General features: G+C 33.7%; 2 protein-coding genes across 10 annotated transcripts in view; one reads left to right on the top strand and one right to left on the bottom strand.

Annotated features, from left to right (window-relative positions):
- The first annotated feature begins 3 nt into the window (after positions 1-3).
- LOC126822082 (actin maturation protease) overlaps positions 4-12,872 on the top strand; it is a 34,475-nt gene continuing 21,606 nt past the window's right edge. For 3 of the 5 annotated variants that reach the window (XM_050550823.2, XM_050550824.2, XM_050550820.2), the window contains exons 1-2: positions 4-153; positions 3,515-3,590. The gene's annotated coding sequence lies outside the window, so the exon portion shown is untranslated. The other 2 variants (XM_050550825.2, XM_050550826.2) reach the window with 2 other exon arrangements.
- LOC126822083 (ras-like GTP-binding protein RHO) lies at positions 3,141-11,991 on the bottom strand. Of its 5 annotated transcripts, none has more exons than XM_050550836.2 (3): positions 11,967-11,991; positions 6,428-6,624; positions 3,141-5,443 (listed from the first exon to the last, which is right to left on the bottom strand). In XM_050550836.2, exons 2-3 carry the CDS (start codon positions 6,599-6,601, stop codon positions 5,021-5,023), a joined length of 597 nt encoding a protein of 198 aa, XP_050406793.1. In that variant the 5' UTR covers positions 6,602-6,624; positions 11,967-11,991; the 3' UTR covers positions 3,141-5,020. The 5 variants fall into 5 exon arrangements, with proteins under 5 accessions (XP_050406793.1, XP_050406788.1, XP_050406791.1 ...); XM_050550831.2 differs by lacking the exon at positions 11,967-11,991 and adding an exon at positions 9,938-10,044; XM_050550834.2 differs by lacking the exon at positions 11,967-11,991 and adding an exon at positions 9,239-9,335.

The following is a 12,872-nucleotide window of genomic DNA, read 5'->3' as shown; positions in this document are numbered from 1 at the left end:
GACCATGAAATTTCACTTGAAGATGTATTATTGTTTACGAATTGTCCATACAGTTTAGCCCCAACCCGTGATGGTTATTACGAAGCAAGTCACATGTACAGTTATTGGAACTCATCTAAAGATTTTACCATCGGTATAAAAATGTCAAGGACGGTTCGTAATTTCTTTCTTTTTTTTTTGTTACCGTCAAAATGCATCAAGGGGCATAACTCCTTAGGCGTTCAACGAGGGAAGACCACCAATGACCACCAACTTTTCTCTAAATTTTCCTTGGTCTGGAACTCATCTAAAGATTTTACCATCGGTATAAATATGTCAAGGATGGTTCGTAATTTCTTTTTTTTTTTTGTTACAGTCAAAATGCATCCTTAGGCGTTCAACGGGGGAAGACCACCAATGCCCGGCTTTAACTTTTCTCTAAATTTTGCTTGGTCTGGATGCTCTAGACCACAAATCAACATCATTCTGTCCATGTCTTTTAAAGGATTTTGCAGTGCGGTTTCTTTCTGTCGGTAGTTCAGGACGAAGAGCTTGGCAAAACACAATGTCTAGTTGTGTACTGTAGATGAAACAAAAAAACACAAGCTCCTGTATACAGCGTGTACATAAAAGAAACCTTCACCATTGGAAATGCCACTGTCCAGGGAAAATCAATAGAGCTCATGCTCTCATTGTCCCAATGCTTCACACTTGTGTTGGCACGGTATCGCGATTCACCATCTCACGATTCGCGTATTGAATCTCAAGCAGTCACAATACCCAGCACTACTTCACGCCAAATTTCGGAAGCTGCAGTGGCTCAATAACCAGGAATTTTTCAGTGTAGTTTCCCCTTGTCAGTGGTTTGGGATGGAGGGCCTAGCAATGACACTGTCTATTCATTGCGTGCATGTAAAAGAATCATCGACAGTTTGAATTCGAAATAAGAATAGGCAATTACGCTGCTGTCCGAGCAGAATTTATTTCATAGCACATTGTATGGCAAACACGTGTGTTTATTAGCCAAGCCAGTGCAGAAAAATAGCACATAAACATTAAACTTCATTTCATTTCATTTTCACATCAAATCCTCTATCATGTTTATAATGTTGTACAGTCAGGGGCAATAATCCAGGAATTTACAATCCGACCTGGGTTAGAGATATTTGATAAATAAACACTTGGTGTATAGTTTTATCACATCAATACCTTGACTAAGTTCGATAGTGAGCATTTTCTGCTCAGGGTAAGCAGAACGATAAGCAGAACGATAAGCAATTTGATTGGTCGATACTTTGGAACACAATAACTCTCTTTCTAATTGAGGTAGAATATTCAAACATGGTGTAGGGGTTCAATAGGTGAATGCCTTGATGGAGTTCGATGATAAACATCGTCTGCTTACGGTAAGCAGAGATAAGCAATCTGATTGGTTGATGCTTTGGGGCATGATAACTTTGGTTATAAATAAGTTAGAGTGATGAAACTCTTAGTATAGATTCATCATATCATTACCTTGACTAAGTTCGATGATCCAAATTTTCTGCTTAGGCTAAGGAGCGATAAGCAATTTGATTGGTCAAGACTTTGGAACATAACAACTCTGCTTTTAATTGAGGTAGAATGTTTAAACTTGATGTAGATGTTCATTAGGTGAATGTCTTGACTGAGTTCAATAATTAACATTTCGAGCTAAAGCTAAGCAGAGCTAAGAAATTTCATTGGTCGATGTTTTGGGACAAGATAAATTTGATTCTATCTGATAGAAGGTGATGAATCTTAGTGTAGTTTGAATGCTTGATACTTTTGAAAAAAGTAAATGTGTGATTAATTAATATGTGTCATCTATTTATTTTGGGATTTCGGCCTCACTGTTGGCTTGTTGTAATTAATATTGTTCTAACAAGAGAAAAGAACCCAGTACATGTACGTAAAGGAACATATACGTAAAGAACCATATACTTAGCATGTACATAAAAGAGCCCTTGATAGTTTAAAATCAAAGAAGCATGGACAGATAGACGCTGTCTGGGCAAAATTCTCCTTCCTTGCATTTTACAAACAGTCATAGAATAAAGATTACCACATGTTATCCTAATGAAATACTGAAGTTGACAAGATATGTTAAACCCCATTCCATATTTATGTTTATGATTTGTGATTATTTACAATTTAATAGTGCAATAATAGTGTTATTCATAATAAACTACATTTTCATGATTACTTTTTCTCTATTTTATTATAATATATCATATCAAATTTTCTACCAATTGAGTCAATGAAATGGGGTTTAACATCCTACGTTTCTGCACCAATCGGACTATTGTAGATGGGCATATACACTATGCAGTGTGCTTTGAGGGAAATTTTCCCTGGACAGGGCATTTCTTCATTGAATTCCAACTGTGAAGGATTCTCTTATCTTATGTGCATGCCAATGTGTACACAGAAGCTTGTGTTATTTGTCCCAGTTAGACACTTCTTTGCCAGGCCTTCCGCCCTGCCCTACCGACAGAGAGAAACCACACTGCAAAATCCTGCAGAATTATCTTGACCAACGCCAGGATCAGTGTACATATGCCTAATATTGAGATGAGCATGGTAGCTTTTAACATTGTTCTAGAAAGGCGATAACATGATAACCCAACATCATGCTGTATCAGGTTGGGTTAAAATTTTGTGTTGTCAGATTAAAACGGCGTGATGTCGGGTTGTCGCCTTATGAAGGTCATTATTACGACATGATACCAATCAGCCACCATAATTATTACTCTCACCAAAATAATAAATGTAGGCAAATTTAATTTTCAAGGGAGTGGTATATGCTGCCCGGATGGTGAATTAGTTATTCACCATTTGGTTGAAACAATAACCCTATTCTTTTAGGATATTCAGCAAAGATAGAGAAACCACCATTTGAAATCAGTTAAAAACTGTTTGTGAAAAAGGGGCATAAGTCTGGAATGTTGAATATAAATAGGGTCCTCCCTTTCATGGCCCCAATGCTTCCCCCAAAAATTTAAAAAACAATCTGCAAAAAACTGTAGCCTACTCTCTATCGCTTCACAGGCAAGCCAATTGTTGATGTACCAACTGATCGACAGGGTGATGGCATAATTGAACTTATTGGACTAGATTTTTAAAAAATATATGTATATAAATAAATGTTAATCACTTTTAATTGAAAGGTAATGTCTTCTAGACAAAGAAGAATTTTAGATATATAAACATTAGATATTTATGAGATTTATTATACATAATTACATATTAAAGTTGATATATGTTTTTAGATTGGCATTTGGTGATTAAACATAATATAACACGGCACAGTTCTATGGATAACAATCACAATATTATATACGGTACACACAACACTTCGATAAGATTTCAAGCATACAAAAAACAACTAATGAAATCTTCTTGAAATGTGTTGTGTATATAATATAGTGATTGTTATTCATAGAACTGTGTTGTTTTATATTAAGTTGATATTTTAAGAAAAACGGTTTTAAGAATGAAGTTCAATTTCTTTCAGGAAAGAATATATTATATATGAAGCAGAAGTCCACCACAGAAAATGAATTTCTTCAATTGATATAAAGCTAATTCAGGTAATATACATAATATAAATTGGTAAATGTAGATAACAAGATGCAAGAGCAATAAGTCAAGTAGAGTCTAAGACTCAATCAAAAGTGTACATGCTAAAAACATACTATCGTTATTCAAATCTATAAATACCAACACACACACAACTTGTTCCACCCAAAATTTTGATTTCATTGGATTTTATATTTTGATTTGTTTTGTGATTTGAATAGTCTAAATCTAAAGATGAAGTTAGATACAGTAAAAGATAGACAAATTCTGCTTAAACGTACATTATGCAAGAGCTAATTCTGCCTATTGCAGGTCTTCCTTTAGGCCTGAAATGTTATTTAAATTATTAATTAGACATTAATTAACTTATCCAGACCATAATCAACTCTCGATGTCATCGCTAGCCTGCAATAATTACTGGATTAGGATCCGATTTGCTACTCAAGTTTCATTCATGATTTAATCATGAAATGGATAATCGAGACTATGTTTTTATCATACCGACTTTGGTAATGATGATCGAGGCTAGGCTGAAAATTCAATCGCCAAATTCTCAGTTCAGAGTGGATCAATTTGACTGAAATTTTCCACAAATTCCCTTTACATTATCTATAGGTTTTAACTATTATAGTGAGAACTGCCAGCCCTTTATCTAATCTCCAATAATGTATCTTTAATATTTCTAAACAAAAATATCCCATCAAATTACCATAAGCATCAGAACAACCCAATTCAATGATATATATTGTGACCTAAATTAAATTAAAGACATCTATCTCATTTAAAGGGGCATCAGGTAAGATTAGATAAAGAGCTAAAATTTCTTACTAAAATTGTTACAAAATAGATAATGAAAAGAGAATATGCTGAAAATTACAATCAAATTGCTTCTAACAAAGTCTCAATTTTCCATATTTATGGTTATTTCATTCACCACAAAGTGTATTCAAATCCGCTAAAAATCGCAGGCATCTGATGGCATCGAGAGCTGATTATGGTCTTGGTAAGTTCAGTAATCTCTAATTAATAATTTAGATAACATTAAATGCCTTAAAGAAAGACCTGCAATAGGCAGATTTAGCTCTTGCATAATGCATGTTTAAGTTATGGTCATATGGAGTTTACATGTAGTTTTTACTGATTTCATGCAGTTATCTTTAATTATATTTAAAAATAATAATTCAGAAATTATCTGAAACCAAGCCATTATATATACAGTTTAATTTGTGCTTGGATTTAATAAATTTATATGCTAATCAGATTCTAATAACAGTAAAAACGTAGGGGTGTACATATATTTAATTGAGACAGTGAATGTCATCACCCTGATCCTCCTTTGTTCTAAGTGAAAACTGGTAAATGTTTAAGATCTAAACTTTCAGCAAAATAAGATAATATACTAAATTAAAATTAGTTTCAGCTTAATTCTGGCATATACAGTTTAAAAAATTTTACATTTCCTAGCATTTGGTTTCCTTCGATTATTCTTAAGAGCTGCTCGAGTAGCAGCTTCAAACACTTCTTTAACCCCTTCTCTTGTCTTGGATGAGCATTCAAGATATTCATGTGCCTTGATCATCTCTTTCATTTGGAGACCTTTTTCATATGTAACTTGTTCAACATCTGAATTAGATTTTTTGGATTTGGAGCCAGTTCTTAAGTCTTTTTTGGTTCCAACAAGGATTATTGGTACTCTAGGCATGTAATGGCTTACTTCAGGTTTCCATTTTTCAGAAACATTATCAAGACTATCTTTGTTGTCGAGACTAAAGCACATAAGCACAACATCATTGTTAGAGTAAGATAATGGTCGCAGACGGTCATATTCTTCTTGTCCTGCTGTATCCCATAATGCCAGTTCAACCTGTAATAATGAATTTATATATTTAAATTCTTTATTTATCCAGAACAGAACTAATCGTTGCTCATCTATGTATAAAAGAAATTTTATAACCATGGAGTTAGCAGAATATATTTTTGTTGGCAAGTGTGTTGAAATTGTATGACATTTAAACTGAAAAAGAGTTATCTGTGTTGTCAAATTAATGGAATGGAGTTTTAACTCTAGATAACATTTCTAATTTTCATCACTATGCTTAGTAAGTAAAGCAAGGGAGGACAAATTGGCTGGTTATTTTTGTCTACCCTTGACAAATTCCAGCCGTTAACATGAACCTCATTTTTCTGCCCCTCACACTGCGTAAGACACTTTCCATATCAACTCCTTCTCAATAAACTTTATTTTGTTGCAGTTTTGTTTTGGACTATAGTATGTTAGATAAAGATCTGACTACTTTGGTAACAGTGCTCTGTGCTCTGTTATGTGGTCAAGTGATCTAGCACATGCGTTCTAGATCAAGTCTGTCATTGAGTCAAATCATATGGTTTTGAAACTAATCTTATACATGATAAGGGGTAGCGTCGTCTGCCTGTCCTATCCTTGTGGGTTTTCTCACACAAAAAAACCTCCAACAAGGTTTTTATTTTCTAATTCAGCTTATTTTGGCTGTCTGAATAGGTCATCTAAATGTTGCTGGTTTCAAGTACCGGTAGCTTAGGATCCGATATATCGATATATGCATGCTTAATTAAACTATCATCTCCGTTTGTGGCTTTCAGTAAATTAAGCTAATGTTGCTTGTAGACAACGGTCTTCTGGCCTAAAAACTAACCTATATATAGCCGTCTTAATGTCATCTTATTTGACTTCAATTATGTGGCCTTAAGTCTATTACATTGGGAGCTGGAATGGGCTTACTACGTTTATATCCCCCAGAAGAATGATAACTAGCCATGTGAATTATGTAATTTGAAATGTGATTGATATATTTCAGTGATAAAAACTCACATGTTGATTATCCACAAAGATATCGGCCACATAATTTTCAAAAACTGTTGGTATATGTTCCTCTGGAAATTCATTTTTACTGAAGACTATTAATAGACATGTTTTACCACATGCTCCATCACCTACTATGACTAGTTTTTTCTGTACTGGTGGTCGAGCATTATTGCTGGTCATTTTGAGCAATTCTCTGTCACAGTCTGAAAAGAGTATATAAAACATTTCATATGCTTTCGCATATTTTTATATTATTGAATGGTCTAATGCATGCACTTTAAGTCAGAAGGTCTGTCACTGGTCAAGTGGTGTGGGTTTCGATGGCTTGTACACTATGGCATTCATAGAGGGGCAGTGGTCACAGGCATTCATTTCAGATTGGCGTCCAATCAAAGAATGAAATTAGATTAAGTTCTGTTTAAATATTAAATGTTTCGCTGGTAGCTTTGTTGTACAAGCTGCCCTGCTTAATTTATGCATTGATGTTTTGACATTTAGAATGTCACCCGTTCTCATTTCTGATTACTAGGCTTTATGATTGAGTCTTTGGGGCATACAAGGAGTATGAAATGAAATGAAATGAAATGGAGTTTAACGTCCTACTGACAAGGAGTATGATCGCCTTGTCAAAATCATTTGTTTTTTACATGACATCCAGTTTTCTCGCACTTCTAAAGACCCCTACATGTATGTGCAAGCAATGTTAGTCCCACGAGGACCTGGTTTATGCCTTTAAATTATAAAACCATTTGTATGGCTTCACATATTTTAAATGCATTGAACTTTCATCGTCCAGTACAATGGTTCATGTCTTCACTACTTGAATGTTATCCAAAGGGACTCCTCCCAAGATTACAGTTTACAATATTATATTTTCCTCATTAATTTCTTTGTCAATTCATGCCTAGATATCTTTATAAACTGACAATTATATGCTTTGATGGAGCAGCCCCAGATTTTAAAAATACATAAGGTGTACAAATTAAACACCTAAACATGAAGAAATAAGTGTGTCAGCTCAAAATATTGAGACATTGAGAAGTGGTCGCTATATTTTTGAAAGTTTCATTGTTCAGTTGAATGAGGGATGGCGTGATATGCAGATATATCACCAACCTCATATAGACCACTTAAAGGAGCACACTATCAGTAGTGAATGTCAGCGCGATACAAATGCATATATTATTATTATTATTAAATGCAAACAGAACTGATAAGACAAACCTGTGGACAAGACATGACTTGGCAAGAACAATTAATATCAGATCAAGTGAATGGATCTAGGGGCCAGCCATAAGCATCTCCTGTGCTGTACCTTCCCGAGTCAGCAATGTAAAGTCTTCTACATAGAATTAACTTTGTTTGAATCATTAAAATATATCTTGGCTCCCTTTTTAACAAGTCAAATTGTATTTTATTACCCAAATGAATTTTAATAGATATGTTTTATAGTATAGGCCCTACCCAGTTTTAACATGTACTCTGAATAAACTACACAGACTTGGACATAATTTTCACTATTTTGTGCTGATATATATAGTACATGATGAAATGATTTAAATAGCCTTCAATTGTGTGAATAATAAATGGCCTGCATACATCAGTAGGTCATTTTTGTAATAAAATGTACAGCCCCATTTACAATTCAATACATATAAAGTATGTCATGGGTAGCTTTCTTTTCTCGGTTGGTTAAGATATGAAAATTCACGCCTGTTTAAGATTACATTGAACAAGTAATCCTTACATTTATTCAGGAAGGGCTAATCCATAGGAGATATGGGTGGGGTGCTACCCCAAGTCTAAACATTAAATATGGAAGCAACTAAGTGAAAAAGTATTAATTAAAGGCTCAATACCACTCTTGTTGTAACTGAATAATATGTCCCAATCTTTATTCTGGTCAACAAATTGTACTATTTTACAATATTCCAATTAATTGATGATACAAATTTCATCTTAACACACCTAATTTAAAAAATTGGAAAAATTCAACTAAATGATTTGAAAAGACTGACGTAAAGCTTTTCAAATGTGACTTGGATTTAAAAATAATTTTGAACCCTCTGGACAAGTAAAATAGGATTTAATAGATAATTTACACAACAGGTAAGACACTAACACATCTATTACTTAGAATAAGGCTATTTTTTTATTTTCTGGAGCTGTCAAGCCAGCAAGAGTGTTATTGTCCCTTTAAATATCTTCCAGTTAGAAGACCTGGTGAGGGCAGTAAAGAATTACAACTGATTCCGCTCAATGAACTGAAAATAACTGGATCTGATGTTGTACATGTCATATTGCTTATGAGTATGAGGCTATAGTAGAAAACATGGCTGTCTTTTTCTCTTAACTGCCATAAGTAATATAAAGGAGAAATAACTTATCATTTGATATGATCTGATAAACTTATTTGTACTTGAACAAATTGACTGTTGCACTCTAACTAAACTTACACATACAAAGCAAAATCTGATTGTTAAATCAATGAGTTATGGGATCAGATGTGAGACCTCTTGCTGCAATATTTATTTTAGAAAGATACACTATAATATGGGTATACCAAATTTAACGAGATATATAATTTCAGACATATTTAAAATTCTCAATAAATCGAAAGAACTTCCTTCTCTAACACTGAGTATCAAAATCACAAACCCTGAAAATAGTTATCCGAATATCACATGAAACTTTTTAAAACACAGTTATCCACATCTAATATAGCTTAATACAGCTTATCATGTACGTTCATTGTGATGTGCTTATTAGTGTTATCTTTGATAACAATAGAAATCACTTTGAGTACTTTAAACTCACCAGGAAGTTGGCACTCATCAAACAGGAAGAATATTAAAATATTCGGGTTAGGCGTTTATCATTTATACACACTATAAGCAATATGTCGTCTGCTAGAAATATAATGCATTCATTTTGATTGGGGGCATTTGTTAAAAGGGAGTATTTTAATAATGTGTTTATTGTTTATACACAATGCATAGATTTACTTACATTATTATATAAATAACCTTTTATTCATATATAATATGAAAATGCAAAGTTTTAAATAGATACATATATTTTAAAGTCATGTGTCTGTGAGCATTATTTTTAATGAATCCTTATTGCATATGTGAAACTCTCATTTTTATGTATGTTAAACTACCCAGTAAATATTAGTTGGTTTCTAACGCTGAGTTCTGAACAGATACAAAATTTTAATTGAAGCAATGTTTCCTTGAGGGTCCTCTCAACTTTATTACATATATAAATTACTAAATGCCAGTCAAAGACTATGAGATACATAATTGGATGTAGTTTCTCATATTTCAGCACTTTACGGAATTGCCAAACTCCCATCACCTCACTTCAAAACTGCCTATTCACTGGCAATAATGCCCAAATAAGCATTCAGTTGTAAGAATTATAGATGACGATTTACATGTCAGTCTCAATGTATCATCTAACCCGGATAAATTTCCTTATTGGATTAATAACTGGTGATATTGATAATGTTACCCATTGTTAGAAGGATCTGCTATAACTGGCTGGTACACTGGTATAGGTTTATAAAATCTGGAAACTTCCGTCTAGTCTCCTCTTATGAGGAGTAAATTATTTAATGTTTAAACAATGGAACTATTTAAATACATGTTTTACGTGTTTGTATTCACCATTTCACACCACAATATTGACAGAACATGAAGACCAGTCTCGGTTTTTACTATGAAAAATCTTGTATTAGTTTTAACTCTACAAATATATGCCATGAGGTTTAGAGGGTAGAACAGCATTCGTGAATTAGCATCCTCATAATGTAGGTGTTTGAATTTTAAAATTAACCTTGGCAGATGCTCAGATAAACTTTCTGGCTTGCAGAATGAGTTCTGTATTGGTTGTTTTAATGTCTTACCAACATCATTTTGAGGTTTAAATATGATTTTTATGATTTACTTTGGTTATATGCAGTGAAGAGAATTTTGCCAAAACAGCAGTATATCTGCCTACTCTTACTGTCAGCGAACGACCATGGTTTTTTTGTTTTCATATCTGATTGGCCAATTTCCATATCTGGCCCCCCATAGGTCTTACCTCTGACAAGCTGGAACCAGTCTTGAAAATTCTCAGTGGATGTTCTAAGAGCCCAGACTCTGGGTTTAAACTAGGGATGTTCTAATCCCTAGAACCGATGGGAGCACCTTAAGCAAAGTAGTACAGGAAAATCAAGCTTTAACTTGTTTTAAAACAATCTTTTTCAAGTGGACAATCAAGACATTTTTGTCAATAAAAAATATGACAGACATTGTGAAGTGTACAATCTGTTAATTTTCTATTGATAAGGGAGTATTTAATGTAGGAAATTAGTTGAATTATGTGCTCTAGAATCTAAATTGTGCTAATCAGAGAATGGTAACAGTCCTAGGTTTAATATGATCTCTATCAGGTTATTTTATATTCTTTACAGAAATGAAATTAAACTCACATTGATAATCTTGACCTGAAATAAGCCCTCTGCTTCTTCTTTGGTGGGAATTTTCCACGGTGATTTCACAAGAAACAGATAGTGGTTGCATTGAATGATGATTTTACCGCAGGGGCGGATCCAGAGGACTGGGGTTCCAACTGCAAACCCCACCTTGCTCAGCTACATAAAAAATTTTGTAAAACAACACTTTATGAGAAAAGTGTAATGGTTGTGTGCTTTATCCATTATCATCAGATGGTGGGATGGGATTGGCATTCAAAGTGCGAAATAATGATATAGACATATGTGATATCACAATTAATGCTTTGCATCAATGGAATTGAATCGCAATGTGATCCTATTAAATCATTATATAAAAATTGATGTCAATCAGGGTGTTGGATTTCTCTCTTTAAAAAGCTCAATGTGTATGTATGCCTACGCAATTTATAGACGATGATGACATCATGCTTTGTCAACTGTCAGATTTCCTTAACAGGAGCCTGGAAAACCCTCTCCTGCAATAATTCCTGGATCTGCCCATGTACAGTTCATATATTTAAAGTCAGTCAGTAACAATAACTGGTATCCTGTATTTTACAACTCTTTGTGGTCCCGTGTACGCCCTTGATGGGTGGAATTTAAAGAAGAGTAGGTGGAATCATTGTTGTCCATTATAAACTTCCATCATAGCACACTTCATTCATGGTATATGCTTGTCTTGATTAGCCTGGTTGGTGAAGATAAGTAGGACATTAAACCCCATTTTATTTTGCAGCTCCTCATCTTCATAGAAATTACTATAGAGCTTCAATCGACTGGGTACCTGTTACCCCTCTCTACTTCAATCAGTAACAATAACTGATCTCCTCTCTACTTCAATCAGTAACAATAACTGATCTCCGGTATTTATAAAATTGACCTTTAACAGATAATATGGCTACTAAATAATCCTTTCATATGTATGTATGAAGATCATTTTAGGTGAAATCGAACTGATTAGACCCTCTGTAGCTTGTTTAACTAAATTATGTGGTTGATCAAGTCTATAGTCCAAAATTGGGGTGTCAATATGTACCTTACCTTGTCCAAGGATGAGTAAAATCAGATATTATCAATCTCACCAATTGTTAATTGTTTAAATGGTTTAAATTGTATTAATGGTATGCCAGTTATGATATTTTACATTCCACCTGATATGACGCATTCAAATATTTACATTTGATATTCATTGTATTAAAGGGACCTAGTTTCATAATTTTTATGTCAACTCAAAGCTTGATTGTTTATACTTTAGTGAGTGCAATGATGGACAGAATTAAAATACATCTTGGGAACATATACACAAGATTGTCATAATGAAAACAATGGGAATTGCTGATTAGGTATCTACATTTAGTGAATAACATTTGAATGGTTTTGTTTATGGTGATTGTCAACTAAATTCTATCATTTGAACCACAGATGAATAAAATAAGTGGTCGTACTTAATACTTTCACATTTAAAAAAAAAAACAGGGTTGATCTACTGATTTATTACAGATGTACTATAAATGCAAGAGCTAAATCTTCCTATTGCATATTTTGGCTTTAAATGTGATGTGATATTATTTAGGCATTTATTCAATCTGATTAAGACAGATCCTATTTCATTTCATTTTTATAGTTCAAAGTTTCATTTTGCTTGTCTTTATTACACTAGGATCTGGAAGAGTTGTTATATTACCGACATTTTGGTTGAAGTGACGGATAGGCCAATGAAACAGTCTGTTACGGCATCTTCTTGCCGTGCCATGCACGGAACTGTGGGAAATCCACTAGAAACCCCAACGTTGATTGATTAATCAATGTCTGACGTCATAGGGTCAAAAGACGCTCGTACGACCCCTGCCTGACATGACCTTTGAGTACAACTCGTGTAGGCCATCGAAAGTATAAAAAAACGAAATGAAATATAGATCTGTATTTTGATCAGATTGGCATTTATTA

This window comes from Patella vulgata, chromosome 5, assembly GCF_932274485.2.
Source record: "Patella vulgata chromosome 5, xgPatVulg1.2, whole genome shotgun sequence".
Taxonomy (NCBI): Eukaryota; Metazoa; Mollusca; class Gastropoda; family Patellidae; genus Patella; species Patella vulgata.
This window is presented reverse-complemented; position numbering and strand designations above follow the sequence as displayed.